The 17,176-nt window shown below is 44.4% G+C and overlaps 1 protein-coding gene across 1 annotated transcript; it reads right to left on the bottom strand.

Annotated features, from left to right (window-relative positions):
- Nucleotides 1–764: 764 nt before the first annotated feature.
- Nucleotides 765–16,503, bottom strand: LOC309557632 (uncharacterized protein; the record flags this gene model as incomplete). Its single annotated transcript, XM_082260421.1, has 5 exons — nt 765–1,696; nt 2,046–2,234; nt 5,504–5,784; nt 13,484–13,534; nt 16,487–16,503. The coding sequence occupies 5 exons, from the start codon at nt 16,501–16,503 to the stop codon at nt 765–767; spliced, it is 1,470 nt and encodes a 489-aa protein (XP_082116547.1).
- Between the last annotated feature and the right edge of the window lie 673 nt (nt 16,504–17,176).

Raw genomic sequence — 17,176 nt, 5'->3', positions numbered from 1 at the left:
TGGCACAGGTGATGGTATAGGCATATCACAGGTGATGGTACAGGCATGGCACAGTAGGTACAGGCATGGCACAGTAGGTACAGGCATGGCACAGTAAGTATAGGCATGGCAACAGTATGTGCAGGCATGGCACAGTAGTTATAGACATGGCACAGTATGTACAGGCATGGAACAGTATGTACAGGCATGGCACAGTAGGTATAGACATGGCACAGGTGATGGTACAGGCATGGCACAGTAGGTACAGGCATGGCACAGGAGATGCAGTGCTGCCGGCACGGTACAGGAGAATGTCCTGTACCATGCCCGCAGCAATGCATGAGGAAATGCATGGGCTGTGGAGGAGTCTCACTTACCTGTCGGTGAGGCGCCTTCGATTTAAAAATCGGGCCGCCCGGTGCCAATACATCACCGCAAATGCGCCGCCGATGCTCGGGAAAGCCAGTGCATGTTCTGCTATTCCCGGGCATGCGACACATGCGCAGTAACACGCCGGCGCCGGGCGGCGCCATTTTTAAAAAGACAGTGACTCGAGTATAAGCCGAGGGGGGCTTTTCAGCATGAAAAAACATGCTGAAAAACTTGGCTTATACTCGAGTATATACGGTATATATAATAAGATTTTTTTCTGTATCAAATAACAGATATTTGCAGGAAATAAAAGCAACATAAAAATAGGGTTACAGGCAAGCAAAATTGTAATCACGCCGATGATATCTATATCTTTGCAGTGTCTAAGGAGACTTGTCACTGGCATTATTGTTTTATTTTGTTGTTTTTTTTTTCAGTTCATCCACCACAAGAGACCATTTCCCATTGTTGGACTGACTTTCGGGGCTTTTGTGTGGAGATAGTTGCTTAGGACACTTATCTCTTAATGGTGTAACAAGGCTTTCACCTTTGCACTGTGAGTCAATATTATCACATAGTTCCTTTGATCTTTCATGGTTGGATTTTGTTGCAGAACTTTTCTCGGTATATCCAATCTCAGAAGATTTATTGCATAAATGGATCTCTGAGAATTCATCAATGGGTGGTTTATTTGAACTCTCAATTCTGTACGGTATCTTAGAAGCTTCATTGTTCAGTTGGGTCATTGGGTAACCTTTGCTAGGCAGTTTCTCCAACATCTCGGATTCAAACCCGATCTTAGAAGTTTTAATACAGAATCGGTTATTTTGGCATTCATCGTTGGGGGGTTTCTCAGAATTTTCAGAAATGTACAAAATTTTAGACTTTGGATTATGCAACTGTGGCTTAGGTATATCATAGATCAATGTATCAGGAGTCTGATAGATGTTCTCAGTCCCAGAGCTGTGCAATGTCTCTAAGTTCTCAATACCGGATGGTATTTTTTGACTCTCATAGTTGTTGCAGGACTCTGTAGTGCTGAAGGGCATCTGAGACTCCTTATTGATACTTACTGGTGCTGAAATTTTCCTCATTGACACATACACATCACAGTCATTCCATGATTGAGGACCCTCATTGCTGAATGATACCTCCGGACTCGTGTTGCTGATCCATGGCTTTAAAATCTCATGTGTGGGTTTTGTGTTGGGACTCTTGTCACCATGCAGTGGTTCTGAATTTTCAGTTTTGCACTTTGTTTTATTGGTGTCTTTGAGCTTCTCCTCCAGACTGTGTCTTCCAGACTGAGGATCAGGACCTCTGTGGGTGCTGCTTCCCTGTAGCACTGTGCATATATGAAACAAAGAGGACATGTTTTCATATTAAGATCATAGGACAGAAAACAATGTACAAAGGTTTTTAATTGATAGTGGTTTGTAAAATGCAACCAATTTTCTGATATTGGCCAGTCCAATCCAATTGGCCAAACCTGTTTTCTCACTTTTATAAAAATAAAAATAATAAATAAAAAAATATATAACTAAAGATATTTTTTATTTTTATTCATGTCTACAATATTTGATTTTATGTAATACACATTTGAATATGTTTTACTATATTTAGCTTTTTTGAATGTATTGTAACAAATGTTATTTTTATTTATTGTTTTTTTTCTTTTACACTTTTTTTCATACCTGAAGTAGAAGATGTGAAGGTTCTCAGTTTTGTCATAAGGGTTTTAGTGTTGTTTTTTTCAGTTTTTGAAATGAGAAGCAAAGCACTGGCCAGTTTCTGAATAGTGGGCTGACACTCCAGGATCCGAATCTTCTCCTTATAGCTGCTGTCCTCCACATCATCAACCACCACAATCACATTGTCTCTACCTGTGGTTGCACACAAGTATCAACCATGTTAGTCATATTTTTGTACCATCACTCCTCCCTTCACCTTTCCTCCTCTCTTTCTCTCCTGTCCTTTTCCTCCTCTCTCCCCTCCTCCTCTTCTCAATCCCTCTACTCCTCCTTTATTGATGGTCTCCTCTCCTCTTCAATTCTTACCTCTCTTCTTCCATTTTCTCCTCCTTCTCTTCTTCCATCCTCTCCTCTCCTCTCTTCTTCCATTCTCTCCTCTCTTCTTCCACTCTCTCCTCTCCTTTCTTCTTCCATTCTCACCTCTCCTCTCTTCTTCCATTTTCTCCTCTCCTCTCTTCTTCCATTCTCTCCTCTCCTCTCTTCTTCCATTCTCTCCTCTCCTCTCTTCTTCCATTCTCTCCTCTCCTCTTCCATTCTCTCCTCTCTTCTTCCATTCTCACCTCTCCTCTCTTCTTCCATTCTCTCCTCTCTTCTCTTCTTCCATTCTCTCCTCTCTTCTTCCATTCTCTCCTCTCCTCTTCCATTCTCTCCTCTCTTCTTCCATTCTCTCCTCTCCTCTTCTATTCTCTCCTCTCCTCTCTTCTTCCATTCTCTCCTCTCTTCTTCCATTCCCCCCTCTCCTCTCTTCTTCTTCCATTCTCATCTCTCCTCTCTTCTTCCATTTTCTCCTCTCCTCTCTTCTTCCATTCTCTCCGCTCCTCTCTTCTTCCATTCTCACCTCTCCTCTCTTCTTCCATTTTCTCCTCTTATCTCTTCTTCCATTCTCTCCTCTCCTCTCTTCTTCCATTCTCTCCTCTCTTCTTTCATTCTCTCCTCTCCTCTCCTCTCTTCTTCCATTTTTTCCTCTCTTCTCTTCTTCCATTCTCTCCTCTCCTCTCTTCTTCCATTCTCTCCCCTCTTCTTCCATTCTCTCCCCCCCTCTCCTCTTCCATTCTCTCCTCTCTTCTTCCATTCTCACCTCTCCTCTCTTCTTCCATTTTTTCCTCTCTTCTCTTCTTCCATTCTCTCCTCTCGTCTCTTCTTCCATTCTCTCCCCTCTTCTTCCATTCTCTCCCCCCCTCTCCTCTTCCATTCTCTCCCCCCCTCTCCTCTTCCATTCTCTCCTCTCTTCTTCCATTCTGTCCTCTCTTCTTCCATTATCACCTCTCCTCTCTTCTTCCATTCTCTCCTCTCTTCTTCCATTCTGTCCTCTCTTCTACCATTCTCACCTCTACTCTCTTCTTTCATTATCTCCCCCCCTCTCCTCTTCCATTCTCTCCTCTCTTCTTCCATTCTCACCTCTACTCCCTTCTTCCATTCTCTCCCCCCTCTCTTCTTCCATTCTCTCCTCTTTTCTTCCATTCTCTCCTCTCTCCTTCCATTCTCACCTCTCCTCTCTTCTTCCATTCTCTCCTCTCTTCTTCCACTCTCCCCTCTCTTCTTCCATTCTCTCCTCTCCTCTTCCATTCTCTTCTCTCCTCTCCTCTCTTCTTCCATTCTCCCCTCTCTTCTTCCATTCTCACCTCTCCTCTCTTCTTCCATTCTCTCCTCTCTTCTTATATTCTGTCCTCTCTTCTTCCATTCTCTCCTCTCCTCTTCCATTCTCTCCTCTCCTCTCTTCTTCCATTCTCTCCTCTCTTCTTCCAATTTCTTATCTCTTCTTCCATTCTCTCCTCTCCTCTCCTCTCCTCTCCTCTCCTCTCCTCTCCTCTCCTCTCCTCTCCTCTCCTCTCCTCTCCTCTCCTCTCCTCTCCTCTCCTCTCCTCTCCTCTCCTCCTCCTCTCCTCTCCTCTCCTCTCCTCCTCCTCTCCTCTCCTCCTCCTCTCCTCTCCTCTCCTCTCCTCTCCTCTCCTCTCCTCTCCTCTCCTCTCCTCCCCTCCCCTCCCCTCCCCTCCCCTCCCCTCTCCTCGCCTCTCCTCTTCCATTCTCTCCTGCCTTCTTCCATTCTCTCCTCCCTTCTTCCATTCTCTCCTCCCTTCTTCCATTCTCTCCTCCCTTCTTCCATTCTTTCCTCCTTACTTCTCCTCTTCTCTCCCCCCCTCTAGAACCACATTTTCATTCCCTTCTCTCACCATTGCTCTCCTGCTTCTAGAATCGTATCTTCTTCCCTCTTCTTATCTCCTTTTCTTCCCTCTAGAATCCTCTCTTCTCCTCTCCACTCATATCCCCCCTTCCTTTTCCTCTACTCTCCTCTTCTACTTCTGGAATCATATAATCTCCTCTCCTCTCTTTTAACCTATACAGGCAGTCCTTGGGTTACAAACAGGGTTATGTAGGTTTGTTCTTAAAGCGGAGTTCCACCTAAAAGAAAAAAAAAAAACATAAAAATACCCCCGGGACAGTCAGGGCTAGTACATTCCACAATGGATAGCCTCTGTACTGTCCCGGGTAGCACTTACCTGCAAGAAGAAATACTTACCTTGAAAATGTATTGTCCAGCGCTGGCATCTCAGGTGTGGGCAGCTTGAAGCCAGCGCATCCTCTCTTCTGCATCCTCTTCCGTCCTCTTCGGTCCCACAATGCACTGCACCGGCCCCGCCGTCACTTCCGGGGCTGCAGCGTCATCCCTGCAAAGCTTCTGGGCATGCCCAGAAGCTGTTTAGCAAGGTATGACGGCGCCTGCACCGGAACTGACGTTGGGGCCAGTGCAGGCGCATTGATTCCTGGGAGTGATGACGTTCAGCTCCCAGGAATCATTGCAAGCCAGGAAGTGACGACTCGCCATGGCCGCCGAGGGGAGGAAGAGGAAGTAAGGTAAGTATATTATCTTCTAAACAAGGTAAGTAAAAAACAAAAAAAAATTGTGATTATCCATTTGTTTTTCAGGTGACCCCGGGCATGAAGATAGACGTAACTTGCATTTTAGGGTGGAACTCCGCTTTAAGTTACATTTATATGATTAAGTTAAATTTAAATTTATATATAAGTTGGAACAGGTACATTTTTAGGTGTAACTAAAACTCTAGCCCAAAAAATATTTTTTTTTATATTGTTTTGGATAGCCAACACCCCTGTGATGTTTGTTTTGCTGTCTGTGCCCTTTCAGAAGATTCACCTCAATTTCTGTCAGTGTGACAATTGAATTTTGAAACTTTTTGGTTGTGGACACAAGGATTGGTGATAAAGCTTCAATGGAGACATCTTTTTCCCATGATAACTCTTCCCTTCCTAGGGGTAGATTTCTCTTACTTCCTGTTGTCTCCCTCCGTTTGCGTTGTATGTAAGTCGGATGTTTGTCACCCGGGGACCGCCTGTATATTTGTCAATCTAACTTTCTCTTAATCTGTCGATATATCCTTTACCAAGTAACTGATTCAGGTTGTCCAGTTCCTCATCGTAGAGTGATCCGGGTATATCGGTGATGTTTACTAGTCCTCTGTTCTTGGTGTGATATATGATCCCCAAAGAGCACTGAGATGCATCATCAATAAACTGCTGAAAACCGCTATTGGATATGACGGTGGACCTCACATCCTGAACGCAATCACTGAAGTCACTCGATGATAAAAGTGTCACCAGCCAGGCGTAATCACGTTTGTCAGATCTGGAGAATATGCCAACTGAGTGTTTCATTTTTCTTTTCCTCTGGAAGAAAATACAGAAGCAGGGAAATAATTAAAGGGTAACTACATTTTCGTGGGGAAAAAATCAACAAATAAAGAAAAAACAATATAGCATATACAATTGTGACAGATAGAGAGACACACAGACTGTCATTGACAGGCTTCCCTATTGTTTGTGCATTGAAATGGAATGTGGATTGTGTCTGTCCCATTGTTAAATCCTCACATTGTTCTGTCCAGATGGCTAGATAATTAGTTTAGTTCCTACACTTTCATCTGCATATGATACTGTAATTAGCAAGAGGGGAGGGATTGTGTACACTGTATGGGAATGACTGAGTTTAAAACCCTGTTTCTATTGGATTGTGAATGTCAAGTCCTGTCCCCAACAAGGTCCACCTGGGCGGTAACCTTGTGGGGGAAAACTGTATAAAAGAGCAGCTGTACGATTAAAGTTTTTAGTTATACTTCACCCTCATTCTAGAGTCCTGTCTCTCATTGGGGGAATCTGCTACAAGGGATTGCTATGTCCTTCATACTCCCTTGGATAATCACTAAGCTCTTGTAAGAGCTTGTGTAATAGCTTGTTCCTGTTCCTGCTGCACTCTCTGGAGAAAAAGAGGTTCACCCATTGGAACCTGGAGCCTTGTCGTAGGTCCAGGCTGGGTAGGAGACGGCGAGACTCCAACCAAGCCCTGGCAGTTCATGGGGTCTGAGGCGGTTAGGGTGTCTGGTGGAGTGCTTGGAGCCCATGGGAAGCACCAGGAGCATCCGTCAACAGAGGTACCTGGTCGGGGTGCCGGTTGATCTGTTACAGGATGCAGGCTCAGCAGATTTCCTCATTAGAGCCCTGCAGCTGCCACAGTTGATAGATAATTATGAAACCACTCCCATTTTTTTAAATAAAGCTTTTCTGTTTTCATTACATACTTTACGTTGGACCAAAGGATGTCAGCACTGAGTTTCTTTGCCACTTAGTACTCAGTGAGCTGGCTCTTGGGAGGAGTAATGCAAATTCCAAAATCAGAGGTGTAACTAAAACCTTCAGGGACCAGGTGCAAAAAACCACGAAGGGCCCCCCCCCGTGACCCCTGGCCGGGGACCTTCTCTTCAAGCCTGGGGCTCTTCCCACTGATCCTGGGCCCTTCACTCTTGTTGTGGCACCCTTTATTACAGTCCCGCAGCAGTACCCTTTCACAAGTTCTGCAGTGGGCCCCCTTCCTGCCATCTTGGGCCCTCCACACGGTGGTGGAATGCCAGGGCCCGGTCACAAGTGTGACCTTTGCGATCCTGGAAGTTTACCCACTGGTGTCAGTAGTTTTTATTTTTTGGTATTTTAATTGTATTATCTTTTATCATTTTATTCTATTTTTTTTACAATGTCACTGACTATGACTCTGTCCATTCAGAAAAGGAAGGAGCTGGTAAATTACATATTTACCGACCCCTTCCTGGTTCTCTATTGTGACACATCCCCTACAGCAGCCGGCAGGAAAGGGAAGGTAGCACAGTGGGGGGGGGGGGACCAGGGGAGCACACAGGGGCCCAGACACAGCAGAACACAAGTGAACTGGGTAGGAGGAGTGACGGGGGGGCAGCATACAGTGGAACCAATCTCCTCCATTTTCCTCCTGCAGCTACAGGAGGAAAAAGGAGGACAGTGATTTCTCTACATGCTGCCCCTGCCGCCCCTCCTATCCAGGTGTACAGTGGAGCCACACAGGTCCCCTCGAACATGGGGCCCGGTTGCAATTGCAACCCCTGCAACCCCTGTAGTTATGCCCATGATCAAAATGCCTTGATGGGCTGGTGTCAGTATAGAGTAGTGGGCACCCCTAGGCAGATTGTACTTGCATGCAGACCACCCTAGGTGTGACTCTGAGCCTCCATGTATGAAAGAACGGAAATCCAATTAATGAAAGGGACAGGATAGTAATGCTGAAGAGAAAAGACCTAGATTATGCTGGATTGTCTCCAGCCAGGAAATGAGGTGTCTCTGTCTGACTTGCTGCAGCTCCCAATGCACATTGTGGGAAGCTCACAGTGTTCATTGAAATCAGAGGAAGCAATTTCAGTACAGGAGAGGAGCTTGTACAATTGTGCAAGACTGAAGGCAAGGCTGAAGTTCAGCTTCACACCAGTTCAATGACATCCTCTGGAATAGGTAACATTTACATTTATTACAGGCAGCACCCATAACACACGACTGACAGAGCATTAGGGGTTTTCCTGCTTGCTTTCAGATTGTCTCTCCCTGACTGAAACTCCAGATAGAACAATATGATTACAGCTCATAAAACAACAGCTTTTTTTTACATTTTTTTTATTCAGATAATTATATCCTATTAGACATATTAAAAAGGAACTGGATGGAACTCCAAACATATTAATATGAAATATTTTATATTTCCCTCACTAAAAAATAAAATAAAATTATATTATTTTTATTCCTGACCATAAAAAAACAGACTGCTGTGTCAAACATTTCTGAGCTCATGTGTAAAAACTGAATAACTGACAACTCAATAGATGCAGAAGTATAGCTTTAGATATTAGAGTTCAGCGGTGTGAAGCAGACCAGTGACAACCTAATTTTCCATCCACTCCAAAATCAGCTGATTTCCTTCCTGGGATGTTATCAGTACCTGAATTGCCTGCTGGTGGCACTGTGGTTCCCTGGACAGAGAGCTGTAGTTCTGGTGTCCACTAGCAGGTGTCTTCCAGCAGTCAAGCATATCCCAGTAATCAGCTCTACCTGGTGTTGGCTGCTGGAAGGGTATTTAGTCCCTCTTCTGCTATTAAACCTTGCTTCATTATTTTGATTTGCTAGCCAGATACTAAGTGCCATTTATCCTGCTTTTGATCCTGCTCTTGCCCTGCATCCTGTACCTCGTTGCCTTAATTCTGCTCCCCTCGTACATGATTCCAGTCCTGGTTCCCCCTTCCCATTTGTTACCTGCATCACCAGTCTACCCTGTTTATCTGTGTTCCCCATGTGTGTAAATATTTTATACAGTTAGTTTGTAGTTAGGTTTCGTGTTACTTAGTTAGGCATTTTGGTTATATTGTTGTGGTTCACTTCTATGTTTATTTGCTGTGTGCTGGTGCTTGGATGTCTTTTGTTTCAATATTAACACATTGACTTTACTATAAATAGTCCGCTCTCCGTTTCCTAGCCCAGCTATGCAGATTTGGTTATCTTTGCTGGTACAGGGCCTGTGGGTGGCTGGCTGGTACAGTGCCTGTGGCTGGCTGGTTCAGGGCCTGTGAGTGGCTGGCTATCTGGCACCCTGTGGTGGGTGGCTGGCTGGCTGACACCCTGTGGTGGGTGGCTGGCTGGCTGGAACCCTGTGGTGGGTAGGTGGCTGGCACAGGGGCTGTGGGAGGCTGGCTGGTACAGGGCCTGTGGCTGGCTGGTACAGTTCCTGTGGGTGTCTGGCTGTCTGGCTGCGACAGTGCCTGTGGGTGGCTGGCTGGTTGGTACAGTGCCTGTGGCTAGCAGACTGGATGGTACAGGGCCTGTGAGTGGATGGCTGGCTCACTGATACAGTGCTGTGGCTGGCTGGCTGGTACAGGGCCTGTGAATGTGGGTGGCTGGCTGGCACAGGGCTGCTGTAGGTGGGTGTATGGCTGTGATACACTCCTGCGAGACTAGTCCCGACTCCAGACAAGGCTGTCCAAGGCGAGGGAGGCGGCCTAAGGAGGGAGAATGACGTCACAAAAATATCGGCAATATCGGCCAGTTCCGGGGTCGATGCCGATATATCGGGGAAAGTGCATATCGGCCACCAATATATCGGCCTTGCCGATAATCGGTCTGTCCCTAAACTAAAAATAGACTTGTGTCTTTTTTCCACCTAACTACATAAGTAGTTGTAGCTAAACATAGTGTCCCCATTCATGTTCCTAAATGTTCCCACTAATGCATAGAATTATTTATTAGAGCCTTGCACTAATATTTATATTAGATAGATTTCAGGGGCTGGAGATAAAATGTTGAAGAAATAAGAGGAATATAACCTTAATCACATCAGCCCCTGGAAGGATTTGCTCCCTTAATGACTAGGCCATTTCCTGCGATTCGGCACTGCGTTACTTTAACGTACAATTACTCAGTCATATGACGCTGTACCCAAATAAAATTGATGTCCTTTTCCTACAAACAGAGCTTTCTTTTGGTGGTATTTGATCACCTGTGCGATTTTTATTTTTTTGCGCTATAAACAAAAAAAGAGCGACAATTCTGAAAAAAAAAAACAATCTTTTTTACATTCTGCTATATAATATTCCCCAAAAAATTAAAAATCTAATTTTTTCATCATCTTAGGCCACTTTGTATTCTGCTACATATTTTTGGTAAAAAAAAAATCCCAATAAGCGTATTTTGATTGGTTTACACAAAAGTTATCATGGCTACAAACTAGGGGAAATATTTATGTATTTTTTTTTCACTAATAATGACCGCGAGTAGCGATTTTTAGCGGGACTGCGACCCCTAACTGATATTTTTGACACTTTTGGGGGGGACCAGTGACATTACTACAGTAATCAGTGCTAAAAATATGCACTGTTACTGTAATAATGACACTGGCAGGGAAGGGGTTAACCCAGGGGGATCAAAGTGTGAGCCAAGGGGGGTGTTTTCTAACTGTGAGGGGGGGGGGGCTTGTGGAATCAACACAGAGACCTGTGATCCTAAATGGGAGGATCACAGGCTCTCTGTGTTCATTCCAGAGAATGGTCTTCCCAGGAGCCTGCAGTCACTATATCTGGTCTCCCCAGGAGCCTGCAGTCACTATATCTGGTCTCCCCAGGAGCCTGCAGTCACTATATCTGGTCTCCCCAGGAGCCCGCAGTCACTATATCTGGTCTCCCCAGGAGCCTGCAGTCACTATATCTGCTCTCCCCAGGAGCCTGCAGTCACTATATCTGATCTCCCCAGGAGCCTGCAGTCACTATATCTGGTCTCTCCAGGAGCCTGCAGTCACTATATCTGGTCTCCCCAGGAGCCTGCAGTCACTATATCTGGTCTCCCCAGGAGCCTGCATTCACTATATCTGGTCTCCCCAGGAGCCTGCAGTCACTATATCTGGTCTTCCCAGGACCCTGCAGTCAATATATCTGGTCTCCCCAGAAGCCTGCAGTCACTATATCTGCTCTCCCCAGGACCCTGCAGTCACTATATCTGGCCTCCCAAGGAGCCTGCAGTCACTATATCTGCATGTGGGGGCCATAAAAAACTATTCTGAGTTGCTGTAATGAAATTTCAGAAAAATGGACTAGTCTGCTGTCTAATTTTTTCACTTTGATTTTCGGGGTGTCTTTGATTTCAGACCTCTGTAGGTTTATAATTTCCATTTCCAACAAACGATCTAGCATCCTTTTATTCCTAACACATTACCCAGTACATACCAGTATAGATCCTAACACATTACTGAGTCCATATCAGTATAGATCCTAACACATTACCCAGTCCATACCAGTATAGATCATAACACAATACCCAGTCCATACCAGTATAGATCTTAACCACTTAAGCCCCGGAGGATTTGGCTGCTAAACGACCAGGGGGTATTTTGCGATTCGGCACTGCGTGACTTTAACGGACAATTGCGCAGTCGTGCGACGCTGTACCTAAACGAATTTGACGTCCTTTTTTTCCCACAAACAGAGCTTTCTTTTGGTGGTATTTGATCACCTGTGCGCTTTTTACTTTTTGCGCTATAAACAAAAAAAGAGCGTAAATTTTGCAAAAATAATAATATTTTTCACATTTTTTTATATGAATTTCCCCAAAAAAAAATATAAAAATCAAAATTTTTTAACATTTTCGGCCAATTTGTTTTATGCTACATATGTTTGGTAAAAAAAATCGCAAAAAGCGTATTTTTATTGGTTTGCGCAAAAGTTATCGCGTTTACTAACAAAGGGAAAGATTTTTGTAATTTTTGTTGTTTTTTTTTTAACGCGTAATGGCGGCGATCTGCGATTTTTTTTGCGGTACTGCGACATTGTGGCGGACAGATCGGACCCTTGACTGACATTTTTGACACTTTTGGGGTTACCAGTGACATTTCTACGGTAATCAGTGCTATACATATGCACTGTTACTGTAAAAATACACTGGTAGTGAAGGGGTTAACTTTATTTGAGAGGGAGGGGCTGTGTGTGTCCCTAGGGGCGTGATTCTTACTGTGATTGGCCGTGGCTTGAGGTGTAAGGACACTGATCAACGGTTCTACATAGTAGAACCGTGTTATCAGTGTCTTTACACCGAGGAGAATGACAGGCAGCTTGTTTACACAAGCCGCCTGACTTTCTCCCTCTCCCCCGACGATCGCCGAGTGACCGGCGGACATCGGGTCCGCCGGTCACACGCGCGGGGGGGTCCGTGACCGCGAGGGAGCGGGAGCGCGCCTCCACGGCCGCGCGCTCGCTCCCCAGACCCTCCCAGGCTAGTGACGTTAATTAACGTCACTCTGCCTGGCCGGGGCTGACCGCCGCAGTAAATTTACTTGCGGCGGTCGGCAAGCGGTTAACACATTACCCAGCCCATACCAGTATAGATCCTAACACATTACCCAGTCCATACCAGTATAGATCCTAACACATTACCCAGTCCATACCAGTATAGATCCTAACACATTACCCAGTCCATACCAGTATAGATCCTAACGCATTACCCAGTCCATATCAGTATAGATCCTAACACATTACCTAGTCCATACCAGTATAGATCCTAACACATTACCCAGTCCATACCAGTATAGATCCTAACACATTACCCAGTCCATACCAGTATAGATCCTAACACATTACCCAGTCCATACTAGTATAGATCCTAACACATTACCCAGTCCATACCAGTATAGATCCTAACACATTACCCAGTCCATACCAGTATAGATCCTAACACATTACCCAGTCCATACCAGTATAGATCCTAACGCATTACCCAGCCCATACCAGTATAGATCCTTATAGATCCTAACACATTACCCAGTCCATACCAGTATAGATCCTAACACATTACCCAGTCCATACCAGTATAGATCCTAAACATTATCCAGTCCATACCAGTATAGATCCTAGCACATTACCCAGTCCATATCAGTATAGATCCTAACACATTACCTAGTCCATACCAGTATAGATCCTAACACATTACCCAGCCCATACCAGTATAGATCCTAACACATTACCCAGTCCATACCAGTATAGATCCTAACACATTACCCAGTCCATACCAGTATAGATCCTAACACATTATCCAGTCCATACCAGTATAGATCCTAGCACATTACCCAGTCCATATCAGTATAGATCCTAACACATTACCTAGTCCATATCAGTATAGATCCTAACACATTACCCAGTCCATAACAGTATAGATCCTAACACATTATCCAGTCCATACCATTATAGATATCCAGCATGAGATTTTTCCCCATTGAGATCTGATGTATTTTCAAAGTGTACCTTTAATTTTATATATATATATATATATATATATATATATATATATATATATATATATTTTTTTTTTTTTTTTTCAAGACCCAGAGGTGAGACTTCTGTATTTGAGTTTCTAGCCCTGCCCACCTACTTTAGCCATGGGAGTCAGCCTTATGGATATCTATCAAGATAAGATGTTACCATGACCGTACTGCTAAATGAAGTGCACCCCGTAACTGAACAATAATCTTAGTAAGTTCATACCTTGATGTTGCCTGTTGGAAGTGGTGTCTCTCCAGCAGTGCGTAGGTTGTTCTTGTGTGGTTTGTGACCGTTTGCTCTAGTTAGGTGTCGGTCCTTCTGCTCTATAACATGTTATCAATAAATGTTCATGGTGCATCCATCAGAAATCTGAATTAGAAAGCTGATCCAGAGGTGACTCTGTGGTGTTATTAGTGAGGTGTGTACTTTGTCCACCTTTATGATCCTGTTTATTACAGCTCGATCCTTGGAAATTCCTTTTCTGGTTTACTAACACCTTTGCCTATCAAGCAACCTTTGGGATCTTTCTCATGTTAAATATTCACTTCAAAACAGAAACACTAAATAGAACATAAAGAAGACCTTTCATCTTTATTCAGACTTTTTTTCTAAGCCACTTCCTTTTCACTCTCATATAATTGTATTTTTTTAGTTGAGTATATATATATATTTATTTATTTATTTTACTGTGTTCCCCTTCTACTTCCTTATATCTTGCCTAGAGAAAATGCAAAATATGACAAAGCCACAATTCTGTAAGCCCAGTAGAGATTTAAGTTTCATTACAAGAGGAAAAAGTCAACTTGTTTCTTGGGGTCAGGAATCTCTCTTCGTCAGGGCTAGGGAACAAGACAATACAAGTCAACATAAACATGAGGAAAATGGAAGAGGCAAGAGTGACTTTTTCTCAGCCACTCATTGCCTCCTAGGATATCCACATCACGTATCCCAAAAGGCTTCTGGTCAAGAAGGCCTCATTCACACTGATGTATCAATCTGCACACCCATGAGAACAACAGGAGAAACAGGTATTCCTTGCAGGGCCCTGTAAACTGCCTGTTCAACTCAAGGACAGCTGGACAGTTGCACAGACCTGAAGGGGATCTCCCAGCACAATGCCAACTGTACGCCGGTTCAGGTCTGATGAATGGATTAGGGTGCAGGCCCATGTGGGTGAAGATGGCTCTACTACAGATTCGTATGCCTGTGTGAATGAGACCTTAAAGTGGTTGTAAACCTTTACATATACCCAATGAAGTGACTGGCCTCAGGTGATACACAGAGATGAAACAAATCCTCCTACATAAGTTTTATCTGTCTATCTGCAGTCTTCTCTTCTCTACATCCGTTTAAAATGCTGAATTTATAAGCTTGTCTAAGAGTTCAGAAAAAAAGGGGTCTGAGAGCTGAACCTACACTCTACAGAGCTTAGTGAGGAGAGCTTCTAGAGCTGACTGGATGTAAGAGACACACCTCCCTTCACACAGCTCACAGAAACAGAGCTGAGGCTGTCAATCAGCTGGAGGTCCCTCCCCTGTCAATGTTTTTCTCTTGGTGTCAGGAAAAATTGTTAGAAGTGACTCAGGTTAATTGCAGAGGAACAAAGCAGTAGACAGAAAGTACAATTTGTGCTCTTAAATGAGACATAAGTACACGCTATAGAGGGATACACATTGTTCATATTTCATGTCTGAGGTTTACAACCACTTTAATGTTAACATTGCCGGAGACCTCCAAAGTATAGCAAGATTTTGCGCTTGCATAGCATATCACTTGGGGATCAAGTGTCAAAGGTAGGAAGTGACACATGGCCCCCAATGAACCTGGATCCAAGATGATGGCACAGAGCAAAGGAAGCACGCATAAAATTTCAGCTGCAAGAAAAACATTGCTGGATTCTATGGACCGGTATGGGATTTTTATTCCCTTCCTGATAGCTGTACACATATATGTAGCAGAACAGAGGTGGACATTGTTCCTTTCTACCACTTATATGCATAGAGAATGTGTTTTGTGCAAGGAGCATGCTCAATTATGAGCCCCCCAGCACTGATAGCTTCCTATACCACATTGATGATAAGGTGGTGGTAGAATGGGTCCCCAATCACATGGTCACTGTAACAGCCCCTGGCATTGAGTTCCTTAAAGGACCAGTGCAAGCCATAGGGAAGGAAATTCTTCTTCTTATTATTTTTTTTTGGGGGGGGGGGGTTGTCTTTGATTGTCCCTATCATTATTAGTGAGGAGCCAAACTGCCCTGGGTTTGGTTTGAGCAGAGGTCTAGCACACTTCAAGAAAGTTCAGATGCCAAACCCAAATGCTACTGAAATTCAAAGAAGCCAAATCTGTGAAATTAACACTTTTCATTTTCTGGGCTAAAAATAGTGGAGTGGGCTCTGCCCTGGAGAACATGTACCAATGCAATGCAGTGATTTTTTAAATTGCTTAAGTTGAAACATTTAAAATATCAATTTCCTTTAAATAACATGTCTGGGTTGTCCTAATCCTGCCTGTGAAGGGACATCTCTGTGATGTACATGAAGTGCTGCGGACATTTACAAATGAAAAAAGAATTTAAAAATGCTGTCCAAGATATAAGTCATTGACAGCTCCAATGGTCTGCTTTTTATTTTGGGTGACATATGGATGTGTGTGTTTTTTTTTTTTTTTTAAGAAGCTGTTTATAAATGTGACTTTTACTGTAGCACATCCTACGGCAAGAATAAAAAATCTGCAAAGAGTTCCCTCCAAAATACCTACCAGACTGTTTGAGTCTGGTGTAAATATTACCATGGACTCCACACACAAAAAAAAATGTGTGAGGTCCTCCTAAAACCTCATACCAGATCCTTAGTATCTGTACTATGGCGAAGCCTTTCCTGGCAATGTTTCCAGGCACACACATAAGTGCATGTGCATGCGCGAATGCGCCCATCTGGCGCCAAACAGCCTATTTAAACAGAGCTTCAGCACTGGCTAATTTCTGTTTGGCCTACAGCATTCTGTGTATGTCTCTGCATTCCTGATTCCTGCCTTTGACCTCTGATCCTAACCCGGCTTGCTTCCAACCATTCCTGTCTGCTACTTGTCCTGTCCCCTGGCTTCATCTTGGATTCTGTCTCTGCCTGCTGCACCTGTTGATCCTGCATCCGCTGCCAACTCTGCCTGTGACCCGACTACATTGCTGTCTGCCATATATGCCTGAACTGTCTGTCTGTTACCTACCGGGCTCTTCTGACCATGGTTCCAGCTCTTCCAGCCTGCAACAGCTCCTTCAGTCCAGCTATACATCTTCTGACACCTGCTTCCTGCTGTGCATCCACAGTCTGTCATCGGCCAAGCCAATCCAGTCTGCCCGCTTCCAGCTATCCTGCTGGCACACTTGCCTGCTGTCTTATCTGCCCGCTGTCAGCTACTCCTGCCTTCCTTCCCAGCTGCTACTGGCACATACTACTGGACTGATCATAGGCGCATTTACCCCACCGTGCTCCAGCGGCTACAGTCTCACCTCCAGTGCCCCTTTGAGCCGAAGCTGTACAAGAGGCCGTCCTCCGCACATCAGGCTCACCAACCAGGTACGTGACCCTTATTCTGAGCATGCAGCCTGGCTGGCCAGTAAGGATGGGAGGATGAGCATGAACCACCCTGAACCATACCAGGCCACATGCCTTTAACATGTGGGGACGTCTTGCCAGGGGGGACCCTCCCACTGCAAAGCAGGTTGTCTCCATGGGAATGAAGACATCAACCCTGGCCTGAGGGTTTTGGGTTGGGGGCTTATCAGAATCTTGAAGCCCCTTTTATAATGAGGGGGCCCCCAGATTCTGGCATCACCCCTACATGAATGAGTATAAAATACATGGTACTTGTATTATGTATGGAGGTATACTGTATAGTGCCCCTTCTTACTCGCAA

The sequence above is a fragment of the Pelophylax lessonae genome, assembly GCF_965119305.1.
Source record: "Pelophylax lessonae genome assembly, chromosome: 6".
Taxonomy (NCBI): domain Eukaryota; kingdom Metazoa; phylum Chordata; class Amphibia; order Anura; family Ranidae; genus Pelophylax; species Pelophylax lessonae.
This window is presented reverse-complemented; position numbering and strand designations above follow the sequence as displayed.